Raw genomic sequence first — 26,628 nt, forward strand, 5'->3', positions numbered from 1 at the left:
AGCATTGTTGATCAAAAACAATTAAACACAATCCAAAGTTTCTTAAATCGTCTTTGGAAGCATTAAAGAATACAATTACGTAAAGCATTGTTTATCAATAATAGGTGGTAGTATTCAACAAATATCATGATTTGTAACTAGAAATTATTATTGATTTGTGTAACATTGTCTTCTTTTTGTTTCCTGAAAATACCAAAAACAATAGGGCCAGTATTAACAAGTCATTTTCTGATTTGATAACCTTTTTTTTCTTTCTTATATGATGTATGACTCGCATGTTATAGTTAGGTCAATAGGAGTTGTAACTTGAACCTGGAGCCGTATACTATAGGCTTTTCGATTACTAATAGTAAATTATCTTGTCTAATTACCATTTATGAAAACTATTATCAGCATGCCTCATCTAAATGGTGGTTTACCACAAATAAATCCACTTACATACAACTATAGAAGAAGATTAATTATAAACACTCATATATTATGGATCATTTATACATAACCCCAAAATAAATAATCGACTTTTAGTATTTCCTTAACTCAAATTTTCAATTCTTTTTCTATTTTGTTCACAAAACAAATGAAATGAAAAATTAAAAAAATAAAAAAGTTAAAAAAAAATTGGAAAATAATAATAAAGGAAAAAAGGTAGAGGTGCTTTTTGGGGATCCAGATCTTCGTTTGCTACTCTTCTTCTTCTCTCTCCTTTGGTTTGCTCTGTTTTTCTTTTTATATATTTCTATAAAAACAAAGTAAAAACCAAATCCATGGGGTTCTTCGCTTCACAATCCCAACGCACTTCTCTCTCTCTTCTTCCTCTTCTTCTTCTTCCTCCTCTCCCTCTTCACCAATGCCACGCAACCCTAGATTCTGCTTCTTCCCCTTCCTCTTCTTTCTCTTTAACTCCTCTGTTTTCTTCTTCATCCCCTGTTTCTCCATAGACGAACAAGGTCTAGCTCTCCTCTCATGGAAATCTCAGTTAAACATCTCCGGAGACGTTTTGTCTTCTTGGAAACCCTCCGAATCCAATCCTTGTCAATGGTTCGGAATCAAATGCAACGCGAGAGGTCAAGTCTCGGAGATACAACTCCAAGTCATGGACTTTCAAAGTCCTCTGCCGGCGACGAATCTCCTGAAGTTAAAGTCTCTGACTTCACTAGTTTTAACCTCCGTAAATCTCACCGGTTCAATCCCTAAAGAGCTCGGAGACTTGTCGGAGCTTGAAGTTCTTGATTTAGCTGATAATGTTCTCTCCGGTGAAATCCCTTTTGAAATCTTCAAGCTCAAGAAACTCAAGACTCTGTCTCTCAACACAAACAATCTCGAAGGTGTGATTCCGTCGGAGCTAGGGGAACTCGTTAACCTCGTCGAGCTCAAACTCTTCGACAATAAACTCGCCGGAGAGATCCCTAGAACCATCGGAGAGCTCAAGAGTCTTGAAATCTTCCGTGCTGGTGGTAACAAGAACTTAAGAGGTGAGCTTCCTTGGGAGATTGGTAATTGCGAGAGTCTTGTGACTTTAGGTCTCGCCGAGACAAGTCTCTCCGGTAAACTCCCGGCGTCGATCGGAAACTTGAAAAAAGTTCAGACAATAGCTTTGTACACAGCACTCTTGTCTGGTCCAATCCCTGATGAGATTGGTAACTGCACAGAGCTTCAAAACCTCTACTTGTACCAAAACTCAATCTCTGGTTCGATTCCTGTATCACTCGGACGTCTCAAGAAGCTTCAAAGTCTTCTCTTATGGCAAAACAACCTCGTCGGAAAAATCCCAACCGAGCTCGGGACCTGCCCGGACCTTTTCCTCGTCGACGTATCCGAAAACCTCCTCACCGGAATCATCCCAAGAAGCTTCGGAAACCTCCCGAATCTCCAAGAGCTTCAGCTCAGCGTTAACCAGCTCTCCGGTACGATCCCCGAAGAGCTAGCGAATTGCACGAAGCTAACACATCTAGAGATCGACAACAACCAAATCTCCGGCGAGATTCCGCTGCTGATCGGGAAATTAACAAGCTTGACGATGTTCTTCGCGTGGCAGAATCAGTTAACCGGAAAAATACCGGAGTCTCTATCTCAGTGCCAAGAGCTTCAAGCGATTGATCTCTCTTACAACAACCTCTCTGGCTCCATCCCTAACGGAGTCTTCGAGATACGAAACCTCACGAAGCTTCTCCTTATCTCTAACCACTTAACCGGAGCTATACCGCCGGATATTGGAAACTGCACGAATCTGTACCGGCTTCGACTCAACGGAAACAGACTCGCTGGGAATATTCCGGCGGAGATTGGGAATCTGAAAAACCTAAACTTTATCGATATAAGCGAGAATCGTCTCACCGGAAACATCCCTCCGGCGATCTACGGTTGTACAAGTCTCGAATTCGTCGATCTACATTCAAACGGTTTAACGGGTGGTTTACCCGGTACGCTTCCGAAGAGTTTACAATTCATTGATTTATCAGATAATTCGTTAACCGGTTCTTTACCAACCGGAATCGGATCGTTAACCGAACTCACGAAGCTTAACCTCGCCAAGAACCGCTTCACCGGCGAGATCCCTAGAGAGATCTCGTCTTGCCGGAGTTTACAGCTTCTCAACCTCGGCGACAATGAGTTCACCGGAGAAATCCCAAACGAGTTAGGTCGAATCCCGTCTCTTGCGATATCTCTGAATCTCAGCTGCAACAACTTCGTCGGAGTGATCCCGTCGAGATTCTCCAGCCTCACTAATCTCGGAACCCTCGACGTCTCTCACAACAAACTCGCCGGAAACTTAAACGTCTTAGCTGACCTACAGAACCTCGTCTCACTCAACATCTCATTCAACGAATTCTCCGGCGAGTTACCAAACACTCTGTTTTTCCGGGAACTACCACTCTCTGTTCTTGAATCAAACAAAGGTCTTTTCATTTCGACCCGACCCGAGAACGGGATCCAAACACGACACCGCTCAGCCGTTAAGTTAACCATGTCGATCCTCGTCGCAGCAAGCGTCGTTCTTGTTCTCATGGCGATTTACACTCTCGTCAAGGCACAAAAAGTCGCCGGAAAACATGAGGAGATAGATTCTTGGGAAGTGACTCTGTATCAAAAACTCGATTTCTCCATCGACGACATCGTCAAGAACCTAACTTCAGCTAACGTCATCGGAACGGGAAGCTCAGGTGTTGTTTACAGAGTCACAATCCCGTCGGGTGAAACGTTGGCCGTGAAAAAGATGTGGTCAAAGGAAGAAAACGGTGCGTTTAACTCGGAGATCAACACTCTCGGTTCGATTCGACATCGGAACATAATCCGTCTTTTGGGTTGGTGTTCGAACCGGAATATGAAACTCTTGTTCTATGATTATCTTCCTAACGGGAGTTTAAGCTCTCTGCTTCATGGTGCCGGTAAAGGAAGTGGTGGACCTGATTGGGAAGCACGTTACGACGTGGTTTTGGGCGTTGCACATGCACTAGCTTATCTTCACCATGATTGTCTTCCTCCGATTCTACATGGTGACGTTAAAGCTATGAATGTCTTATTGGGTTCCCGGTTCGAATCTTACTTAGCCGATTTCGGTTTAGCAAAAATCGTCTCCGGTGAGGGAGTAATCGATGGAGAATCGTCGAAATTGAGTAACCGGCCTCCGTTAGCCGGTTCTTATGGTTACATGGCTCCAGGTAAAAATAAGAATTTTGATTTTTTACGTCATGAATTATCGATTTGAAAATGTAGAATTTATAACGGATATTATTTTGTTTGGTTTACAGAACATGCTTCGATGCAACATATAACCGAGAGGAGTGATGTGTATAGCTATGGAGTGGTGTTACTAGAAGTTTTAACCGGGAAGCATCCATTGGATCCGGATCTACCGGGAGGTGCTCATTTGGTTCAATGGGTGAGAGATCATTTAGCCGGAAAGAAAGATCCTAGAGAAGTTCTTGATCCGAGACTACGCGGACGGGCAGATCCCATATTGCACGAGATGCTACAAACCTTAGCTGTTGCGTTCCTTTGCGTGAGCAATAAGGCAGCCGATCGGCCTATGATGAAAGACATTGTGGCAATGCTTAAAGAGATTAGGCAATTTGATATTGAGCAATCGGAAACCGATATGATGAAAAAAGGAAAGAAATGGCAGCCGCAACCGTTACCACCGGAGAAAATTGTCAGTACTCCTCGAGGTTCATCTAATTGTTCGTTTGCTTTTTCAGATGAATCCGTATAAAAGAAAACTACACAACGTCTACTACGATTAGGGTGATAACATTTTATAAAAAAGTGTGTGAATATTTGTTGTCAATGGTTTTTGTTAGAATCAGGAAAAGAAAGATCTAAGCTTAGCTTATTATTTTGGTTTGTGAGTTTTAATTTTATTTTCTTGCAAACGAGTTAAAAAAAATGTAATGTACAATAATTGCAATAGATTGGAAGTGATTTATTTTGTTATTATCTTATATAAGTTGAACAAAAATAATTAGAGATAAACCGAAAATTCATAGATCCAAGAATAATGCATATTCAATCTAATTTATCTGACCTTTGCAGAAATAAATTTGTTGTATATGAGCGTGCATAGTGCGTAGATAAAAGAGGAAGAAGAGGATTAGTTTCATCGACCCACAATTATATTATCCAAAAATAGAACATGTTGAGTATATTATTTATATAAAATTTTAAGGTATTTGTTTTTGTAATTTTGGAGGATTCAAGAAATAAAACTGGAGGAAAAAAGGCCGGGAGTGTTTGGAGTTATATACATAGGAAAGATTCGTTCTTCTTTTTTCAAAACTTTTATTCAATAATCTATTATATAAAATCTTTTGGATGTTTGCTAATTTTGTGAAATTGAGAAGAGAGGCTTTCGACGTGGGATCACGTGGACCCACGCGCCACCCCATCACATGATCATGTGTTGTCTGAATAACAATGACTTTCCAGCCAACGATCACCTATTTTTATCATCTTACATACAATATATATGTATATATTTTGGTTTATATATATAATATAAGATTGAAGATGATGACTCGAAGCTCAAATAACCTTTTTAAGCTAACACAAAAAAAGTTTGTGTGTACACAATAAAAAGAAGTGCACATGCCTAAACCAAATGTAAGAACGACAGTTTTCAGTTTTGCGGGTGTTGCTTCTCTTTGTTGTGTTTATGTTTGTCTATTTAATCTCTTAAGTTCAAGACATTTTGACAGCGACTTCCTAAAATTAGTCTGAAATTTGAGTTTTGTCAATCTGCGGCCATTATAGTGCAAAGAGTAATATTATCCTCACATTTAAAAAAAAAAGAAAATGTGAGGAGTAAGTTTAGTTTGTATAGATCGATCCATCACTCGTGGTCGTGGTATTAATGGTTAATTTTTCGTATTTGGAACAACTATGACGAAAGCATACGAAATCAGCATTAGAAAACTTAATGGAACTATTTGTATAGTTTGGACTTTGGACAGTTCCCTAAGATATTTATTCAGCATTAGAAAAAATGAATATGAAAAGAAAGGATTACGAAGTCTCGCAACAGACAGAAGCAACCAAAAGCTTTATAATGATGATTATGCGGAATGTACGGGAACCACTTCATGTGTTCGATCCATGTATTGTGACATACTAACAATTACATCATCTCATGATTTTCAAGTCATGTGCCCCCATGCCCCATGCATGCATGAGTTTCTCCAAAATTTAATTTTGATATGAATTAACCGGGTGTGCATATTATGTATGATTATAACCGATCCAAATACGTCATACATAAATGGGTTTGAAATTCGCGGGCCCGTTAGGCTTGTTATGAGAAAATGAGCCCGCTTATTCATCACATACAATACAATTGAGTAAAACCAATTCGCGATAACTAAAGTGTAGATTAGTTAACCGATTCTTTTGTTGTCCCCTTTAACTTGAGGGATACGGTTTCTCAGGTGGTTACGGGTTTATTCACACCATACATATCTACAACAAAACAAACACAATATGCCTACTTTCACTCATTCATGCATGCATATATATTAGTTTTTTCTGTACATACTTTCCTAAATCTATTATACAACAAGCTATATATAATAGGGTTCAAATATGAAAAATTAATCCATATGATCCACATATAATAAAATATGTAACTATGTATGATGATTTCTGTTGTCGACAAAACAAATCATCATACATAGTAGTTACATATTATATATGTGGATCATATGGATTAATTTTTCGTATTTGTACAACATTCCATGCTCATCATCAATATTTCAGATACATAAAATAATTTTATGTGTAACACCGTTTATAAACAGTTTTGTTTATGTCCTCTTCTTATTACTTATCAAATAATTTGACAAATTTTATTTATTTGTCTAGAAGATTTATTCTCTTCCACTATAGGTTGTAAATTGTAACTAACAGTATTTTATTTAATACTAATTAATTCATTTTAATATTTTGAGCTTTTTCACTTAAAATTTGCATATATTTAACTTATATTTTGCTTATATTTTTCTCAATCTTAATTAAATCATTTTGATCCCTGTTTTAGTCTACCACTAGAATTCATTTTAGGTCCTTTTACTTTAGCTTTTGTTTAGAGATTTTGCTAAGACTTGAGGCTTTTAATCTTATACAATCAAGTTTACATGCTTGTCCCGCGTAAGCTAGTTGAGCTTTAGCCAATCAGTTCTAGCTTCACTTTTTTTTCTCTGCCACTTTTGTAGCTAATTCCTGAAGAAAAAGTATTCATTAAAACTAAAGAACAACTCCATGTTGTGAGTTGGCTTCTTTTTACTTTGAATATAATTCTTTTGATTACTTAAACACTTAAGGAACCAACATAGGAATCTACTGTGAGATCCTTGTTCTTTGAGATTGTGTCTTGTGGATCAGATATGGATCAGATTTTAGTAATCTTGCAGCATGTTTGATTCTTTGAATACGGGATTAGAATATATGGCCTTATAAGAATTATCTCTTTGACTCATTTAATTACACCAATCTTAATTACTAAATCTATCTTACCAATACAGAACAGACTCTTATCTCGGTTCTTGCATAGAGTCTATTGAATCTTGATTCCTCTTTACATCTTGTGAAGGGGCAAAAGAAGAGTGGAAAAGCTAGAGAATTTGAAGATGACCGCTGTTCTTCACCATCTTTTAGTAGTGCAGTTCCGAGAAACTAAGCCACCGGCTGGTGGACTGGTCAATTGAAGCTGACAACTCCCGTGCAGCCAATACGAATAAGGAACAAAGCCAAGAACAGCTTTCACTTTGAATTTACTTCTGATTTCATAATCTATCCTGTTGCTGGTCACTTGTCTTCTGAGCTCAATTATATGATTTACAGGCAAGAAGATCGAATTTGAAATCAAACGGATCGGTTCTAGCCTAGTCTTACTGTTTCTTAGCGAAAACGGCAAGACACCTTGTGTGGCAATCTTTATGTCGGCAAACCAGAGCTCTACGAGAAGATTCTCAAACCTCACATTTAGTTTCTTGTTTGGGTTGGTGAAATTCAACTGCAACAACATATCACCGTTGAAGTAAACGGGTGACTGGAAGAGAATGGTGTTGAGCTTTGCATTAGAGATGTCGAAAACAGAGGTTCTTGGTCTGACGGCTAGAAAGAGAATCAAAGTAGCAATCCCAAAGACTATAAGTAGTATGCTGAAGATAAAACACAAAGCTGCACCACACCAGATCCATGGACTGGTCCGGGTTGTTCTTAGCTGCAAGAGAACCATCGTCTCGTGTAAAGGCTGTGTTTCGATACCGTCTAGCTTAGGCGTTGTAGGGCTATTCTGGCGAGATAAAGGTGATTTAGACACAGTCACTTCGGTAAGAGCTATTGGTGTTGTACTCGGAGTTGAATTTGTGCTTCTTGGAGTTGTTCTCCATGGTGTGTTTATTGGAGTATACCATTTTGAAGACGGCGTTTCCCATGGAGGTGTTTCGGACGGTTGCGGTGGATGAAGATTTGACATGGTTTTTTTTATGTCTTGATAGCTTGTTGAAGAACTAGAAGAGGAAGAAGGTCTATGGAGTTTAAGCTACGATGTGTTGATGGTGTGAGGAGAACTAAGATGTGTGTTGAATGAAAGGAAATTTTGGGAATGTGTAATGGTGTTTGGTTTAATAGAAAAAACAAAAGTTAAAAGTTAATATTAATTTTTTATTTATAAAGAGAGATTGTGAGTGGGAAAAAAGGAGGGAGCTTTTCCTTAATGGGATGGGTTTTGTTTTGTAGAGATGCACCATGCATCATTTTTGAAACTTTTTTGCATTTATTTATTGAACTTTATTGTATACAAAAGATGGAAACATATATGTTAATATATAATGTAATATTAAATATATAATTTTTAGTTGTTTTACTAATACTTTGGATTATCTTACGATATAGCCTTAGATAAATAAATCATTTAAGCTACGTAATTAGAATGCGTATCGCTGCTTTTGAGTTTCGGTATGATTTGAATCAGGTTTTTTTTTTTTTTTTTTTTTTTTTTTTTTTTTTTTTTTTTTTTTTTTTTTTTTTTTTTTTTNGTTAGGTGTGGCTCCCTAAACACTTCATCACTAAGGAACATCTTTTCTCTATAAAGTGCATGTTGGAATTTTATTTTTGTCCTTTCAACAATGGTTTATTCCATGTTTCTCGTTTCCTAAAAAATAAAGAGATTTAGTCCCTTTGAGATCTGAGATCAAATGATTTGAAAAATCTTGTTGATTTGTCTAGAAAATTTACTGTACTTTACTATAGGTTGTAATTAACAGTAGTTACGTTTATTCAATACTCCTTTCGTTTTTTAATAGTTGATTTATTAGAAGAATTTTTATTCTAAATTCTTTGATGTTTTAAGTTTTCAATGTAAAAATAATTAGTTTTTAATTGTTTTGGGCTCTTTATATTTTGTACATTATTTTATCACTGGTTGAATTTTCTTTACATAATTAATAGTTAATTAATGTTTTAGTTTAGAAGTATTAGTTAATTCAGTTCTATGATTTTGAGCTTGCAAAACATATGCTCAAAATTTGCTTCAAATTTGCTACAAAATATTCAGTAAACAGCTTTGTTAGTTTTTATGGTACACTTTATGTTGGTTATTTGATTTTTAAGTTCACAACTTGATATAGTAAAGAAATTTTAAAAACTACTAATGAGATTCTAACATATACCCAATATATCTTTTTACTATATAAAGCTTAATTATAAATTCAAAGTTGTTCTTGAGTCGTTTATTTCAACGGGAATATGCTATTGCAATTGCACTTCACCAATCCGAACAAGAAAGGAATTGTGCGGTTTGACCACCATATTCATGTCGAGCTCTGGTTTGCCATGGAAGAAAATGTATATATGTATATACTTCTGTTAGTGTAATAAATTTCGGGAAAAATAACAAATTACAACAGTCTTTTATGCTCGCATCGCATGTTGGAACTTCATAAATCATAATCATAGGGTTGAATTAATTCGTATGTTGGAAATTAGCATTCACGTTTTGAAATTAGCATTCCAAAAGTATTAATAACGCTGGTCAAAAAAGAAGGTTTAAAACTCAAGATGTATATATGGCAGATGAATGAGAATCGTGAATGCATGTTGAAAGCAAATAAATGCTCACAAAGTTCGAAGAGCCAAATTTATAAAGAGAAAAAACTCTTTGATCCATGCATTCATATCCGTTTATAATTAAACTATATAATGCATGGTGAAAGCAGCATATGAATGAAGACGAGATGGAGGTTTCACAAACTTCATACTGTAGTCATTACAATAATAAACATCAAATACTTCTGGTTGGAGAAGGAGACTTTTCCTTTTCTCTATGCCTTGCGAGAGCCTTTGGTACGGCTACTAACATCACTGCAACTTCTCTAGATACTCGAGGTAGCTACATATATCATTCATCTGCAGCGTATCGACATAATCTGATCTCTATAAAATCATTTTATAGTATTGAGATCATCATTCTTTGTTTGTGTTTGTATTTTCCCTTATATGACGAATACAATATTATTGACACGTAAATTTGTGGTTAATTCAATCTTACTCTTGTTGTTGTTGTAGTGGAGTTAGAGCTAAAGTACAAGGATGCGAAAAATAATGTAGAAGAGTTGGAGAGACTTGGATGCACTTTCGTCCACGGTGTTAATGTGCACTCCATGAACGCAGATTATCGTGTCGTCAGATCGATTCTATATGATAGAATCATCTTTAATTTTCCTCATGCAGGGTTTCATTTTGGTCGCGAACATGAGATCCACACCATCATGTTCGTAATTTTTGTTTTTTATTTTGTATGGTACGTATATGTAGTTTTGCAATTTTTTGGTGTAGTAAACAAATGTTTGTGTATACTTGTGAGTGAGGACACAGGAAACACCAAGAAGTGGTGAGAGATTCATGTGACTCATATGACGGCATATCCCTTTGCCAGTTGGAATATAAAAGATTTGGGTTCAGAAATGGGTTTGTTGTTTTCCAGAGAAGTGGCGTTTGGCACATGGCAATATCCGGGTTACTCCAACAAGAGAGGAAGTGGAAATGACTGTGACACAAGCTTCCCTATTGGAGAATCTTCTACTTTCATGTTTAGGAAATGGGTGCTTTGAGATTCGAATAAATAAGTTAAAGCAGAACTAATCTTAAGATTTCGTTTATCCACGCGAACAAGCCAAGCTCAAGAGTTTCCTAGACTCCTAATCAGTATATTTTCATTATTTCTGAAAATTATTAAAATAAACAAATCGTGATATCTTATTTTCTAATGTATTTTAGTATTTATTATAATTTTGAAATTATATAAAATTATCTAGATAATGAAATTAAATTTATATAACTCCAAAATTTTAAAGAGAAATCACATTGTGATTTTAACTTAAGTACCACAATATATATATATACTAGTAGTCACTTTGTGCTACACACGGATTTAGTTTACATTGTTTTTGGATATTTTTTTTGTAATTTTAGAGAATGTTAGTTAAAATAATATTAATTAAATAAAAATATTATGTAAGATTTGAAATATGAGGGTTAGTAAAATGTGTATCTTTCTATTTATAAGAGAAACTGTAGTTAAGAGCATATAGAAAATTATTTATTTAATTAGATAATAAATACATTAATCTTTATATTAATTAGGTAAATGTCATTTATGCTTTCTCCGGTTTTTTACTTGTCGTTGAAGGTTTTCTCACACAAGTAAAAAATCTATTAAATTGTCTGTTTTACATTTTATTAATATATTTTATAAATATTTCATTGGTCAAATCTTTAAAACAGCAGAGATAAAACTGGAATATTTACCAAACATTTTCATTGAAAACCTAAAACGACAACTAAATTAAAACGGAAGGAGTATTTCATTGTTATAAGAGTCACATAAACTATGTGAGAGTTATAGATATGCAATCATTACATATTAATATATTTTCTTATATATGTAATATTTCTAAATACTATTATTAATCATTCATTGCATTACTATAAATATTATGAAAGTTACAAAAATAAGAGTTAGTACAAAATATGGGATTGATGAGATGGAATAGAGAAGTTAATAAAAAATGTGTCAGGCTTATTAAAATACATTATTGTGAATTAATAACTAAATTGTCTAATGTTTTAAATATATATTCAAGAGTTATATATTATGAATATAAATCTATGAAGAGACATCTTAGCTAATCAAATCATGAATTTAAATATATATTCACTTCTCTCTTTAAACAGAAATATATACAATTATCTCTTTATATATAAAAAAATTCAATTCTCATAGTGTAATTTATTTAGAAATTATATATTAAAATATACTTTAGTTTATTTTAAATGGATTGAAAATGAAATAAAATAGTGTAATATCAAGATCATGTGAATTATTTATATTAAAATGTAGAAATAAAACAGCCAATTATTACTCGACATTATCCTATATAACCCAAATATTATAATCTTATATCCTTAAACTATTTAATCATCAAATTATTTGTTAATTGAATAAATTTGTTATACTAAAAACTAAAAGAAACAAAATGACACTTGTGAAAGAAGAGAGCATCAAATGACAATCTTTTGGAGCTTTCCAAAAGAAACCTTTACTTTATTATTAGTGATATAATATAGTAAGGTTTTTTTCAACTCTTAGAGAAGGTTTTTTTCAACTCTTACTCTAAGAATCTGACGTCCAACATAATTATATATTAAAATTATTTTAAAATCAAATACACATGAAATTATTTATTTTCTTTTATAAGTATTTTAAAATGATTGCATAAATCATCAAAAGATGAACAAAGTAAAAATAATTTACATTTGTGGAAGAAATATTCAAGACTTAGTAAGATAATATTTCTTCAAAAGTTAGGAACTTCCCAAAAACGGATGATCCGAATATCGATACTATTGTTACCAGTGTTTTGTTGTTTGTTGGAGATTGAATCAAGTATAGAATAGAAAATAAATGTTTTAGTTTTCACAATAATATGAAAGAGAATGTGCTTGTATAGTAATAGGTTGAATTTTAAAAAATAAACTTCATAGAATGTTTGAGCCTTTAAAAGAGAGAAGGGATTGAAATCAAATATTAGTGATCATAAATTCGCAAGTGTTTCAAAATAAAAAGTAAAATATGAGAAGTAATATAAAAAAAAATGAAAACTGAGGAAAATAGTGGGTAGATGATGGTATTCTGTCAAATCAAACCTAAGTAATTATGTTCATAATTTAATTTTATATAAACAATTTTTAAAAAAATTTAACTAATTTACTTAAATAATACCATCCCACCATCTTACTTAAATTTGATTCCGCTTATCCCCGTGAAAATGATATAAGATTCAAACACATAAATTAAACCCAATAATTCAAACCTATAAATTTAATTTAATGTTGGTATAGTTCCGAGATGAAACCAACGACAACTGATATAAAGTGACTCTAGATTCTTGGAGGCTGCATATGTTTCTGATTAAAGAAAAGAGGAAGAAAATGTTGATGGTTTTTTTTTTTTGGTTTTATAGGCTTATAGTTAGTTAGGTCCAAACTATAGTTAATTAGGTGCAAACAACAAAATACATGTGTCAGAAATATAGTAAGCCAAGTCTTATCTCCTTAATAAAAGTTGAAAAACCTTCTCATATATATAAGATATATATATATATATATATATATATATATATGTTAAATTCAAACAAATGGTTAAACATGGCTATCAACTTAAATTACTATTGTAAAATTTCGATTGGTTAAAGAAGGATGTTATAATGATTAGTTAACTCAGAAAGGTATAACAAAAGTAGGTAAGAAACTAAGAACAAATCAGCACAACCTTTATTATAAATTGCTACTTGGCACAGCGTCAACGGAAGGTGTACAATTGGTACCGAACTTGAAGGAAGGTCTAATTCTTGTCGTCAAAATGGTGGATGAACACAAATGCAATATTAAATGCTCTAAGAACAACATAAATCATACGTTGTATGTTACATAGTCAAATTTACACATAAATGGTGTCACATTGACGGTTTTTATGAAACTAATACTAGGTTGCAAATTTCATTGGTTCAAAATATTTTTTGTACACTAGATTTTATTAAAGAAATATGTAAATCAACTCAGACGGGTAAATGAATGGGTAAGAACAAATCAATGCATCTTTTCTGTTAGTAAAACTGCTAATTGGCGTGGTATATGGTACCCAATTGAAAACAAAAGAGGGTTTGATTCTTGTCGCCAAAATGGTGCATGGATAGAATATTGAATGCACTTCGAATTAATGTGCATTCCATGACCAAAGATCTTAAGCATGGTCAACGATCGGAACTTTATGATAGAATCATCTTCAATTTTCCTCATTCAGGGTTAGGTTTTGGTTGTGAGCATCAGAGCTACTACATCATGTAATTAATCTATAAGACTTGTCTTTTGGCTCCATTTTTATGGTTATCTTTGGTGTATTGAAAATGTGTGTATGTGTATCACAGGTTACACCAAGCAGTGGTGAGAGGTTTTATGAAGAGTGCGAAGAAGATGATAAAAGACATCGGTGGTGAGATTCATGTTACTCATAATTAAGACGTCTCATCCATTTGACAAGTGGGAGATCGAGACTCTGGCTGAAGAAAAGGGTTTGTGTTTGGTCCGGGAGATGGAATTTAACAAATCATGCTTTCCTGGTTACTCAAATAAGAGAGGAAGTGGACGTCACTGTGACGGTAGCTTCCCTGTCGGGAAATCTTCTACCTTCATGTTCCGGAAACGGAATTTCTGAAAAAACTCTTCTGCTACATATACTTAAGTGGGTTTGGATTTTGGATCGGATTTATAAAACATATATATATATATATATATATATTTTTTGTGTGACGAAGATCATGAAGCTTACTAGTTTGTATCCAGGTTGTTAGTGGATAAATTTCATGTGACGGAGATTATATTTTTATCTTTCGCACTATTCCTAAAAAATTTCAAAGTTCTTTTTGCCGTTACTTGACTGCTTGAAACTTTGAATAATAATCATTGCTACAATTTTCAAAATATTTCATGTGATTTGTAATGGTAATACCAATGTTTATGTTAATCGAATGGTAAAACGAAATAATTTAATACCGCATCATTCTAATTGGCATATGCTGGAAGCTAGAATTTTGTCATTCTTCACATTATAAATAAATGATCCAACTAATTAAGGAATTGGTTTGATCCAAAAAATTGAAAAGTAATAACATGGATGAAATGGTACATAAACAATCACAATCTTTCAATAGCCAGATTACAAAACCAGAGTTTAATATTAGTAGTCTCTAAATTTGACAAATTCATCCATATATGAATTGATGACACTATGTCAGTATATATGTTTATATGTGTATGTAATATATATGGAGTTATGGACTATTAATGGACATGGTGTGAGAAGTAATAACATGGATGAAATGGAGTATATTATTGCACTATATCAAAGTATATAATACCACACGGGTTGTTTTTTCATTATTGAAAAATATTTGCTTAATTAGGATTTTTTTTTTCAACCATCTCTTTTATTACACACGCAAAAAGAGATAAATGTATCAATTGATGCATTATAAATTTATGTACTCTCGGCAAGAAAGAAGGTTTTTGCCTCTTTTCGTCAAAAGGATGGATACATGAACAGAATATTGAATCCTTTTCGAATTACATAAATACCCACAAAGTTCGAAGAGCCAGTTGGATATATAGCCTAGTAAACAAACAAAATAAAACATTTAAGTCCTCTTTGACCCATGCATCCATAAATACATATGTACGTATACCTGTTTATATGCATACATATATACATTATAATCTTGGTGTGAGAGGCAAACTCATGCAGAGACGAAATGGAGGTTCAAGGAACTAAAAGGTTAAAACATTACAATAACAAACAAAAAATACTTTTGGTCGGAGAAGGAGACTTCTCCTTTTCGTTGTCTCTAGCAAGGGCTTTTGGTTCCGCATCTAATCTCACTGCAACCTCTCTTGATACTCAAGGTACGTATATCAAAATTTAATATATATTAAATCTCTTCACATTAGTTATGTGAATTAATTTTGGAATGACGAACGTTGTATAGGGGAGCTAGAGCGTAAGTTCAAGAATGGGAAGGCGAACGTAGAAGAGTTGGAGAAACTTGGGTGCAGCGTGGTCTATGGAATTAACGTCCACTCAATGGCCACAAAGCCTACCCTTGGTGGTTCCGCTATATATGATAAGAGTCATCTTCAATTTTCCTCATGCAGGGTTCGACTATGGCCGTGAGCACGAAATTAAAATCATCATGTATGTTTATATATACCCCTTGTATCGACCCATAGATATATTTCTGTTGTCTTTTTTATTTTCCATTTTAAAAGATATTACTTAGTGAAGCAGTAGGAAAAATATATCTGAACCGATCGATTTTATTTCTTGGTAATATATAGTCAAACCTATTTCTTTTAATTTTTTATTTATTTTACTGTGTGATTTAGGAGGCATCAAGAGCTTGTAAGAGGGTTTATAAAGAATGCAAGAGTGTTGGTGAAAGATGAAGAGAAGGGAGGCGAGATTCATGTGGTTCATAGGACAGAGTATCCATTTAGCGAGTGGAAGCTTAAGACTCTCGGCGAGAAAGAAGGTTTAGATTTGATTCGTGAGATCGAGTTTTGTTTGAGTCATTACCCTGGTTATTCCAACAAGAGAGGAAGTGGAGGTTACAGTGACTCTAGTTTCCCTATCGGAAAATCTTCTACTTTCATGTAAAACAGTTCTTTTATTAATTTGGATGCTTAATAGTTTTCATTTGTTACTGTCTTGGTTTCGTAGTCGGACAACTTATTTTGGTTTTGTTACTATCTTGATTTTTCTTTAAAATTACAAGATTCATAATCATGGAGTAGTATATCATAAATATATGACGACCAGTCTACACAAATGTTTGAAATTGTATGAATATGTATATTTTTATTTACTATTTCATTTTCAGTGATTTTTAAATTTGAACTGAATATGTTCATGTTGAGAAAAGAAAACCAATATATTTGTATTTTTAAGGATTTATATATATATATATATATATATGTATATATATTCAGTTTGATAATAACAATAAAAAATGGTTTCAGGCACCACTGAGATCAATCACAAACAAAACCTTTATGACTTATCAATATATATTGCGAATTATCAATTTTATTTTTTATAGATCATAATAAAATTCAAAAAAAACATACAACAAGGTTCTCAATCTTAGAACTCACAAAATTCACAAAACGATAATACTTAACAAACATACCAGTACACCACACTCCTCACAAGGCATAAAATCGAAAATAAGAAAACACAAAACACAAAACACATAATTTTAAGAAAAGAGATGTGTTATAATTATTACTTGTTTACTCGATGGCAGTAAACTCCTCGATCAAATTCTTCTTCATACCAAAATTGTTAATAATCGCGTGGACCTTAGAGCAATTACAAGGCATAACCACACACGGTCCAATCTGGCTGCCTCTAACTCCATTCGAACCACCTAGCTTTCGTGCGATGGCCACCGAGTTCACTACGTCATCGGAGGGATGATAAATGGTCAACAACTCAAATCCTTTAAGATCGGAAGAGTCAACGATTGGATACAAGAAAGCTCTAAGACCATGAGCACTCCTTAGCATCAACACAGCTCCCGGAGCCATATATTTCTCCAAATGCTCAATAGCTTTGACCTTTGACTCTTAATCCATCCCAACAAGAGCTGCCAAGAAAACAACATCATACTGGTCTAACCCTTCCTTAGCATTTAACACATCAGTTGTGTGGAAGATCATGCGTTTCGAGAGGTCAGGATCGCGAGAAACGAGGCTTGAAGCGAGTTTGTTGGCATGTGAGTCGATGTCAAAGTTGTGGAACGTTGTGTTGGGGAGGTGGAACTTGGCCAAGACGATGGAAGTAAGTGGCATCGGACCCGAACCGATAAAGGCAACTTTGGTAGGGACATGGGTTGTGTGTTGAGATAGGAGATCGAATTCGAGTTTGCCTAGTTTGAGATAGTTGTTGTAATAGGGAAAGATGTGTAAATGGTTTAGTGGGTTGTCTTCAAAAGAGCCTAAGATTGTTGAGAAGTGTTCCTCTAAATAACCTTCGGCTTCACCACAAAGCTTGATGAGATGAGATCTCGCGTCTTTGACTTTTTCATCGTGTATTTCTGTGACATCGATGTTTGTGTCCGTTGGTAAGCACGTGGACACGAGTTGTCCGAACAAAGTGTCGACATTCTTGGATGGTTTTAAGCTCTCGAGGTTTGAGATTTGGTTGTATAAGTCGATGATTTGCTTTACAACTAGGTTACTTCCGTAAGCCATGTCGACACTATGAGGAGAGAAAATAGAGCTTTGAATTTTGTTTCAAGACTTGGAAAAAAGCTTGTGTTGTGTTGTCTTAACCCTCGCAAGGGGTCGTTATTTATTGACGCAGTGTGGGGTCCATTCTTGGCTAAAATTTGTTAGTTTATTTATTTGATTCGATTCATACATATTAAAAAAAAAAAATCCTATATGTCATTTTTTTTAATGTTTTAGAATTATTTTTTTATGTTTTCAAATGAATGATTTTTTCAACATAAAATGTTAACTTGTTTTCTATATAATTACTGACCTTAATCACTACTATCCTCACAATTAAAGAACTAAAAATATCATGTACATGTGTAAGTTCACAAAAAAAAACATGTAAATATTAATGTGGAAAAAATCTATATGGATTTTGTTATCCTTGGTTACAAGTATAACTAATGTGGAAAAGATTCACGAGTTATAAGTCTAATAGCTTTTTTTTTTTTTTTTTTTTNTTATAAAATTTATTCGAAAAAATACGTTTTTACATCAAGTGCAGCATGATTTTAAAGAGTTTAAGGATTTATTATAGAGTATAAACTTCTAAACTATCTTGATGCAAACCAATCGAGCATGCATTTATCATATCTAAACTTCTAATAGTTAGAGTTCAACACAAAATGTGTAAAAGTTTTACATTAAAATGAACACAAATTATGGCTTCTTTGTCAACACATATTTGTTCTAAACAATATATTTATGAAGAAAAATGAGAAGGTAACAAAAAATTATATTTTTTGAGAGAAGTTTTCTTCACCAAATTCATAATAAATTTAAGCATTGCTCGCGTGTTAAAATTTTCTCTTGTGATGTGTGCAAATGCGTATGATTGTGTTTGTCATGCATGAATGGAATCTAAAGGAAATATACTACGATTTGGTCTTCTACGCGTAGTCGTGTATAATTGTTATTGGTATCATTCATTCTACGAGATAACGTATATATGATTAGGGTTGGTATTTTAGGCATGTCTCATAACATAGTTAAGTCGCCTCGAAAATGCATCAGTTATTTTTAATAGTATATAAGAAATATATATATATATATATATATATATATGATCTAGTTAAAATTTATATTATATACCGTTTAATTCTAAACGGTTATCAAAATTTAAAATATTAGATTTCTTTCACTTACATGCTTTGTTGGGAATAAATCAGTTCTTTTAGGATCACTCAACATTAAATTTGAACTGAATACACAATATTGGATCAAGGTTCAGACTGCTTTCTTAAAATGATTGACTTTCTATTTTTTTTTTTTTTTNCGAGCTTAATTGTTACCTATCGAAACCTCTTACCCTATGACTGAAATCACAATTTTATACTATGATATGTATGACCAAGCAACGATTGCTTCTTTTCGACAGGACGCTTAGAACTAAGAGAATGACTAGTCTTCTCAGCATATTTGAATGAGTTTGTAAGGATATTGCCAAGGTACTGAATGAGTTTGTAAGGATATTATTTAAGCACCAAACTAAATGAAAACATAAAAAGACACATACAGGTTTTGCAATTGATGTATTGATGTTACACGTACATTATTTTATATCAGTGCCTCTTGCACGAAATGAATAGCCAATTTTACGTAGATCTCAGCATACATTTTAAACGAAAGAAGCGATTTTGTTTTGAGTTCAAAATCAACCGTTCTAAAGTAAGATTTATTATCTTTCAACATGCATCTATAGTCATGTTGAGTTTGAGTGCGACGTAATGATTTTTAAAAGACAACGTAAAAATCATCTCATATTATATGGTATCAGTATTTTTAGAGATGTTTGGTAATCGAAAACGTACTCAAAGCCTTTCGCATCTAATTTCACATGTACTATGGAGAATCCAAAGGGAAGAAGGAGAGATGTAGCCATAACTGATGGAGTGAGGCCGACTGGTTCGTCGGTTGTGGAAGCAACGGTAGCAGCTTTGGCATTGGCGGGCCGCCATTTGGTCTGATGAGTTTTAGCCTCGTGGACACGGGCCCCATGGTGACTCTGTTTCTCATCATTTTCTCCACTGATGCTGGTATTTTCTCCGGGTTTGGCTGGGACGGTGGCGATTCTTGTGGCAGCAATGGTTGATGTTGGGGTGGCTGCAGCCTTGTGGGTAGTGGGGATAGCCGCGCGCTCTGGTTTGTTGTGCGAAAGAGATTGGTGTTGAACCGGAGTTGCTGAGAAGAAGGTTGAGTCGATCGTGAGAGAGTTAGGTTATGGTCGAAGTCGTTACTTGCTAAAGAAGTCAGAGGTTGGTTATTCTTCTTCTTCTCGGGATACCTCTTCTTAGTAGTTCAAACTCGGAAAAGGTCTCTTTTCTATGTTACTTTTGTCTCATGATTCATGAGAATGTCAAGTGAATAAAGATAATGCATAGATGATATAACTATGATAAGAAAACAAAATTAAGTAGAGTTTTTCCAGAGATACAATTTGTATAATCTTCCAAAGACAATTTTGTAATTAGTTACAAAATTTATAGATAGATTTGGTGTTATGACTATGAGAATGTAAAAGGATGTAAAACGTCAATGAATATTTGAAACGAAAATCAGTTTTGAGTTTCGATCCCAAAGACAGAGTACTTGAAAGCTAGTTAAAAGGAGTAAAACAACATCAATGGAATGAAGTTATAGAAAACAGGTTTGAGTACCGATCTTAGAAAACTCGGATTGAGAACTAAGAGTTTGGCTCTCAAGTAAATTGTAGTAAAAAGGTGCAACGAAAAGGCCTAGCGACTGCGCAAACCTTTGGTAGAAGGAATGAGCACGTGTGGTTGTTGTCAACTTGTCATCACAAAAAAAGGTCACTATTATGATTTCCCTCATAAAGCCATATGTCGTTATCATTGGCCCCATCTCATTTCACATCATACATACCTACAACAAAACAAACTCATTCATGCATGCATATATATTAGTTTTTTCTATGTACATACTTTACTAAATCTATTATACAACAAACTATATATAATAGGGTTCAAATATAAAAAATAAATCCATATGATCCACATAAATAATATAATATGTATTTATGTATGATGATTTCTGTTGTCGACAAAACAAATCATCATAGGTTACATATTATATATGTGGATCATATGGATTAGTTTTTCATATTTGTACAACAATCCATGGTCATCATAAATATTTCAGATACATAAAATAATTTTATGTATAACACCGTATATAAACAGTTTTGTTTATGTCTTGATAAGTAAAAGAACTAGAAGAGGACAAACGAACCTCTGGAAGATTGTCTATGGAGTTTCTTCTTGATTGGTTTATTTGAGAAAAGCTGAGTATTATTACTTTTTAGAAAAAGAGAGAGATTGTGAAGAGAATACTTAATATATACGAAGATGTGTGTTGAATGAAATTGGTAGTTTGTTCATTCTTCTTATTACTTATCAAATGATTTGACAAATTTTATTGATTTGTCTAGAATATGTATTCTCTTCCACTATAAGTTGTAAGTTGTAACTAACAGTAGTTTATTTAATATTAATTAATTAATTTTAATATTTTGAGCTTGAAAAAAGTAGCTTCAAATTTCTTAATTTTCTCTTATATTTTGCTTATATTTTTCTTAAATTTTACACAATCCTAATTAATTCATTTTGATTTAACATGTCTAACATTACTAGTGTTAATAAGGATTTAAATATTCGCAATTAAGCGTCAGATTAATAATATTTTAATTTTATAACAACAAAACCAACACAATATGCCTACTTACAATCGTTCATGCATGCAGATATATTAGTTTTTTCTATGTACATACTTTCCTAAATCTATTATACAACAAACTATATATAATAGGGTTCAAATATGAAAAATTAATCAATATTATCCGCACAAACAATATATGTAATATGTAATTATGTATGATGATTCATGTTGTCGAGAAAACAAATCATCATACATAATTATATGGATTAGTTTTTCATATTTGTACAACATTCCATGCTCATCATAAATATTTCAGATACATAAAATATTTTATGTGTAACACCGTATATAAACAGAATATAAAATTTTATATAAGTTGATTGCATTAATTAATTGCAATAAAGTATAAAAATACAATTTAATAAGCTACATTATATTACTAGTCGTCGTACTATATTATTATTACTAGTTATAATGGGCTTATATAATACAATAATTCTTCAAAATCGATTTGTTGAGCAGTTACGCGAAACCAAGCCGCCGCCGGGTGGACGGTCAACTGAATGTGACAATTGACAAGTGTCATGCAGCCTGTATGAGTACGAACAAACCCTAGAACTGCGTTGACTTTGAATGTACTTATTATTTGGTAATCAACCAAATTGCTCGCAACGTGTCTTCTGAGCTCAATCATATCATTGACCGGCAACAAGATGGAATCTGAAACCAGAACGATCGATTCTAGCCTATTCTGGCCGTTTCTCAGGGAATAGGGCAAGAGACTTTGTTTGGCAATCAGTTCTTCCGAATACCGGAGCTCGACTTGAATATGTTCAAACCGAACAACTTGTTTCTTGTGTCGGATTGGTGAAATTAAGCTGCAGTACAAACTCCCCGCTAAAAACTGGTGACTCGAAGAGGATTGTGTTTTGACTTGCTTTAGCGATGTCCAAACCTGGGATTCTCGGTCTGACGACGAAAATCAGAATCAACGTCGTAATCCCACAGAGTAAAAGAGCAATGCTGAAGAAGAAACAGCAAACGGCACCACACCAAGTCCATGGACTGGTGGGCCTTGTGCTTAGCCGGACGAAAACCCTCTCTCGTAACGGCTGTTCGATGTCGTCTAGATTAGAAGGTGTCGTTCTTGGTGTTGTAGTACCCCATTGACGGGGTTACAAATGGAGGCGTTTCCGACATGGGGTTTTGTTTATGTCTTGATAAGTAGAATATGTCTTCATATTCTTCATATACTGAAAAGAGAATATGAAGACATAAAATGGTGTTTGGTTTATTAGAAAAAGAGTTTAAGTATTATTATGTTAAAAAGAAGAGAGATTGTGAGGAGTGAGAAGAATATGAAGATATGAAATGGTGTTTTTTATTCACTCTTCTTATTACTTATCAAATGATTTGACAAATTTTATTGATTTGTCTAGAAGATTTATTCTCTTCCACTATAGGTTGTAAGCTGTAACTTACAGTAGTTTATTTAATATTAATTAATTCATTTTAATATTTTGAGCTTGAAAAAAGTAGCTTAAATTTTTCTTATTTTTTTTCTTATTTTTTTCTTATATTTTGCTTATATTTTGCTAAATCTTAATTAAATTAATTTTATTCAACATATCTAATATTAGTAGTGTTAATTATGGAACATTATATGGATACATATAATTTTAATTTATACTAAAATCTTTTAATTTTGTTTGGTTATATGAATAATATAAATTTTTAGTAAAATTTGTTTGGATACATAAATAAAGGTAATTACAAACATTGTCATTTTTTTGAAAATCAAAAATTATTTCAAATTCCTACTTCAAAAATGTTAGTATAAATAAAATATGTGGACTCTTGTACATTTTACTTTGAATTGGTTCACTACCAATTCAAAAAATACTAATGAGATTTCAATATAGACCACATAAATTTATTATATAAGTTTTATTTTCACAGTTAGTAACTCATATGATCACAAATCCATAATCATAAAATTAAACAAAAATAAATATAAGCTTTATCATAACTCAAGTTTATGTTTTATTGATCACAATATAAAAAGAACATCAACAAGGTTCCGTATCTTCAAACTAATATGAAGATTAAAGAACTCACGAAATTCACAAAATGATAATACTTAACAAACATAACAGTATACCACACTCCTCACAAGGCATAAAATCGAAAATAGCAAAACATAAAAACACATAATTTTAAGAAAAGAGATGTGTTATAATTATTACTTGTTTACTCGATGGCACTAAACTCCTCGATCAAATTCTTCTTCATACCAAAATTGTTCATAATCGCGTGGACCTTAGAGCAATTACAAGGATCTTGATCGGAGGAAGAAGAGCTATGCTGATAAGAGGAGAAACGATCTTGACTTTTAGGTTGGTGATAGAGTGTATCTCAAGATGGTTATGTTGCAGGGTCCGAATAGATCATTGATAGAGACTAAGCTAAGTCCGAGATACATGGGTCCGTTCAGAGTAGTTGAGCGGATGGGACCAGTGGCATACAGACTGAAGTTGCCTAAGGTTATGCGTGCTTTCCACAAGGTATTTCATGTGTCGATGCTGAGGAAGTGTCTTCACGAGAGTGATCAGTTGTTGGCTAAGATTCCTGAGGATCTTCAGCCCAACATGACCTTGGAGGCGAGACCGTTGAAGGTGCTCGAGAGGAGAGTCAAGGAACTTCGGAAGAAGAAGATTCCTTTGATGAGAGTCCTGTGGGACTGTGATGGAGTAGAGGAACAGACTTGGGAGCCCGAGGCGAGGTTGAAGGCAAGGTTTAAGAAGTGGTTCGAGAAGCAGGCCGCGACTTGAGCTTGTCTAGCCGGGTCCAAGTTCTAATTCGTGGCTGGAGCAGGTACGGAGTATTCCAGCCCATCTCTCTTGATACTTGGTCGCTTAGGGGTGGTTGGTTGTGCGACTAAGTACCAAGATGAGGTGGTGTTCGGGATGCGGGTTGATGGCTTGGATTGTTGTATCTTATTTTTCTTATGTATTTTCGTTGAGGTTGTAACGATTATGACATTTTTGAGATTAATAAGATGAGTATTTTTCTGTATGTTTGACTGTTGTTGTCATGGGAAAAAGAGAAATAGTTCAGGTTTCTAATTTTGGAAAGTTTCCATAAATAGAAAGTTTCCACAAAAAGGAAGTTTCCAGAGTTAGAAAGTTCTAAAAGGGGAAATTTTTGTGGAAAGTGATGAGGTAGATCTAGTCGGGAGATACGCAATAGCATCAGATTTGTTTGCTCAAGGCCGTGGGGGCCCAACTCATGTGATACCGATAACTCGATGGACTTTGTGGCCAGAGAATGGGAGTAGTATGTTGCTTCGGATGACGATCCGAAGCGCGCTTTAGGGTGACGACCCAAGGGCGGGATATTTGAGACTCCCTGGATACCGTAGCTATGAGCCGCGGCTCGGCAGTGAGCCGGTATGTCTCGAGGGTTGCAACCCGAGAGCAGGGGGAGTGTGTGTGAGTGATTTCCTGGATGTCGTAGCTTAAGGCGGTTGGCCTGATAGCGAGCCGGCATGATTCGTTGGTTGCGACCACATACGGGGGAAGCACTGAGTTGTGAGCAAACAGCGTCTTAGATGTGAGTATATTGGCTAGAGGGGGACCTCAGGGTTCAGTCGGAGGTATGCGGGCTATTGCGACAGTTGCACGGGAAACCTTGTCTGATGGTATTCAGTCCGGTCGGAGGACATGCGGGCCATGTTGACGGTGGAATGGAGGTCCTTGACGAATGGACGGTGCTGCGGGATTCGAGGACGAATCCTTATTGGTGGGGGAGAATTGTAACATCGGCGAACCAGAATTTGCATTTTTGGTCTGAGTGTCGATCGACACCATGGGTGTGTCGATCGACACCATCAATTCTGGATTCGACCGGTTTGTTTTGATTGTGGTTTGGTTCGGTTTGGTTCAATTAGAAATCCCTAAACCGGCATATTAAAGGGGTAGGTCGACGAAAAGGGTTGAGGGAAGATTCTTTTTGTCGCCGCTTAAGTGTTTCAGAGAGAAAAAGGAGACTTGTGAGTGTTCTTGAGTTTTGGAGAGATTGTGGTGGTTTTTGGGAAGATCTGTTGCTGGGATTGCATCAGAAGCTTGCTAGGAGTGTGGGATAGCTGCTTTTGAGTCAGATTCTCTTGCAAAAGAGGTGAGTGCATGACCATGGCTTATCTAAGCTTGAGAATTTTATGTTTCTTTGTGATTTTGAGTTGTTTGATTGATTCCTTGCTTGCTTGTGGTAATTTTGGTGTTTCTACATCGTTATGTGGCTTATGGATGAGTTTGGGATGATTGGGAGGCTTTGGGAAGCGGAGATCTACAAGAGAGCGTCGAGGAAGACGATGCTCGGCATCAGTGTCGATCGACACCTTCGGTGTGTCGGTCGACACTTGTGCGAGGACGGCTCGGGGATCTTTGGGAGTGTCGATCGATACCATGTGGAGGTGTCGGTCGACACAACTAGGGTTTTCAGGAGGTGTCGAGCAGGTGTCGGTCGACACCAGGTTGTCAGTGTCGATCGACACTGGTATGGTGTCGGTCGACACCAACTTTTGTTGGTCGACGATTACTTGTTTCCGGGTTTGATTGTTATTGTTGATGATTGATTGATATTAGATTCTCAAATGCTTGTGTGTATAGCCCAGTAGATGGGTGGATTGCTTCACTAAGTATTTCTGATAATACTTACGCATCTCAATTGTTGTTTGTGGTGTGCAGGTAAAGGCAAAGTGTGATCGTGAAATTAAGGCGATGAGGAGGAGGATGTTCTAGAGGCTTGATTGATTGTGGTCTAGCTATTGTTTGGTTGCTAGTATTGAGTTGATAGAACATTGTAGGATGTTGGAACTTGGTTATTTCATTGTTAGTTTTGGATTATTGCATTGTTGGTTATTGGATTGTTATTGTTGGAATTCTTATTGGTTTAATGGAATTGTTTTGTTATCCGCTGTTTTTGATTGTGCTAGGGTGTTAGTGTGTATGAGACCACTAGTGAATTAATATTAAAAAAAAAAAAAAAAAAAAAAAAAAAAAAAAAAAAAAAAAA

At 34.5% G+C, this 26,628-nt stretch overlaps 2 protein-coding genes and 4 pseudogenes across 4 annotated transcripts in view; 4 read left to right on the top strand and 2 right to left on the bottom strand.

Annotated features, from left to right (window-relative positions):
* LOC104726148 (probable LRR receptor-like serine/threonine-protein kinase At4g26540) overlaps window positions 1–4,434 on the top strand; it is a 4,823-nt gene extending 389 nt beyond the window's left edge. The window contains exons 2-3 of one of the 3 annotated variants that reach the window (XM_010444941.1): window positions 983–3,659; window positions 3,750–4,434. In XM_010444941.1, the coding sequence (XP_010443243.1) occupies window positions 983–3,659; window positions 3,750–4,210 (3,138 nt within the window). In that variant the 3' untranslated portion in view covers window positions 4,211–4,434. Of the gene's footprint in view, window positions 1–679; window positions 3,660–3,749 lie in introns of those variants that run through there. The other 2 variants (XM_010444943.1, XM_010444942.1) reach the window with 2 other exon arrangements.
* Window positions 6,916–8,106, bottom strand: LOC104726149 (protein YLS9-like). The gene has a single exon (XM_010444944.2). It carries the CDS (start codon window positions 7,964–7,966, stop codon window positions 7,130–7,132), a length of 837 nt encoding a protein of 278 aa, XP_010443246.1. The 5' UTR covers window positions 7,967–8,106; the 3' UTR covers window positions 6,916–7,129.
* On the top strand, window positions 9,726–14,263 carry LOC104728920 (annotated as a pseudogene).
* LOC104728921 lies at window positions 15,144–16,258 on the top strand (annotated as a pseudogene).
* On the bottom strand, window positions 16,781–17,897 carry LOC104726150 (annotated as a pseudogene).
* LOC104726151 lies at window positions 19,725–20,174 on the top strand (annotated as a pseudogene).

Source organism: Camelina sativa, chromosome 11, assembly GCF_000633955.1.
Source record: "Camelina sativa cultivar DH55 chromosome 11, Cs, whole genome shotgun sequence".
In the NCBI taxonomy this organism is placed as follows: Eukaryota; Viridiplantae; Streptophyta; class Magnoliopsida; order Brassicales; family Brassicaceae; genus Camelina; species Camelina sativa.

Excerpts from the sequence above, each read along its gene's own strand:
- LOC104726149 (XM_010444944.2), bottom strand. The coding sequence starts at position 7,966 with ATGTCAAATCTTCATCCACCGCAACCGTCCGAAACACCTCCATGGGAA.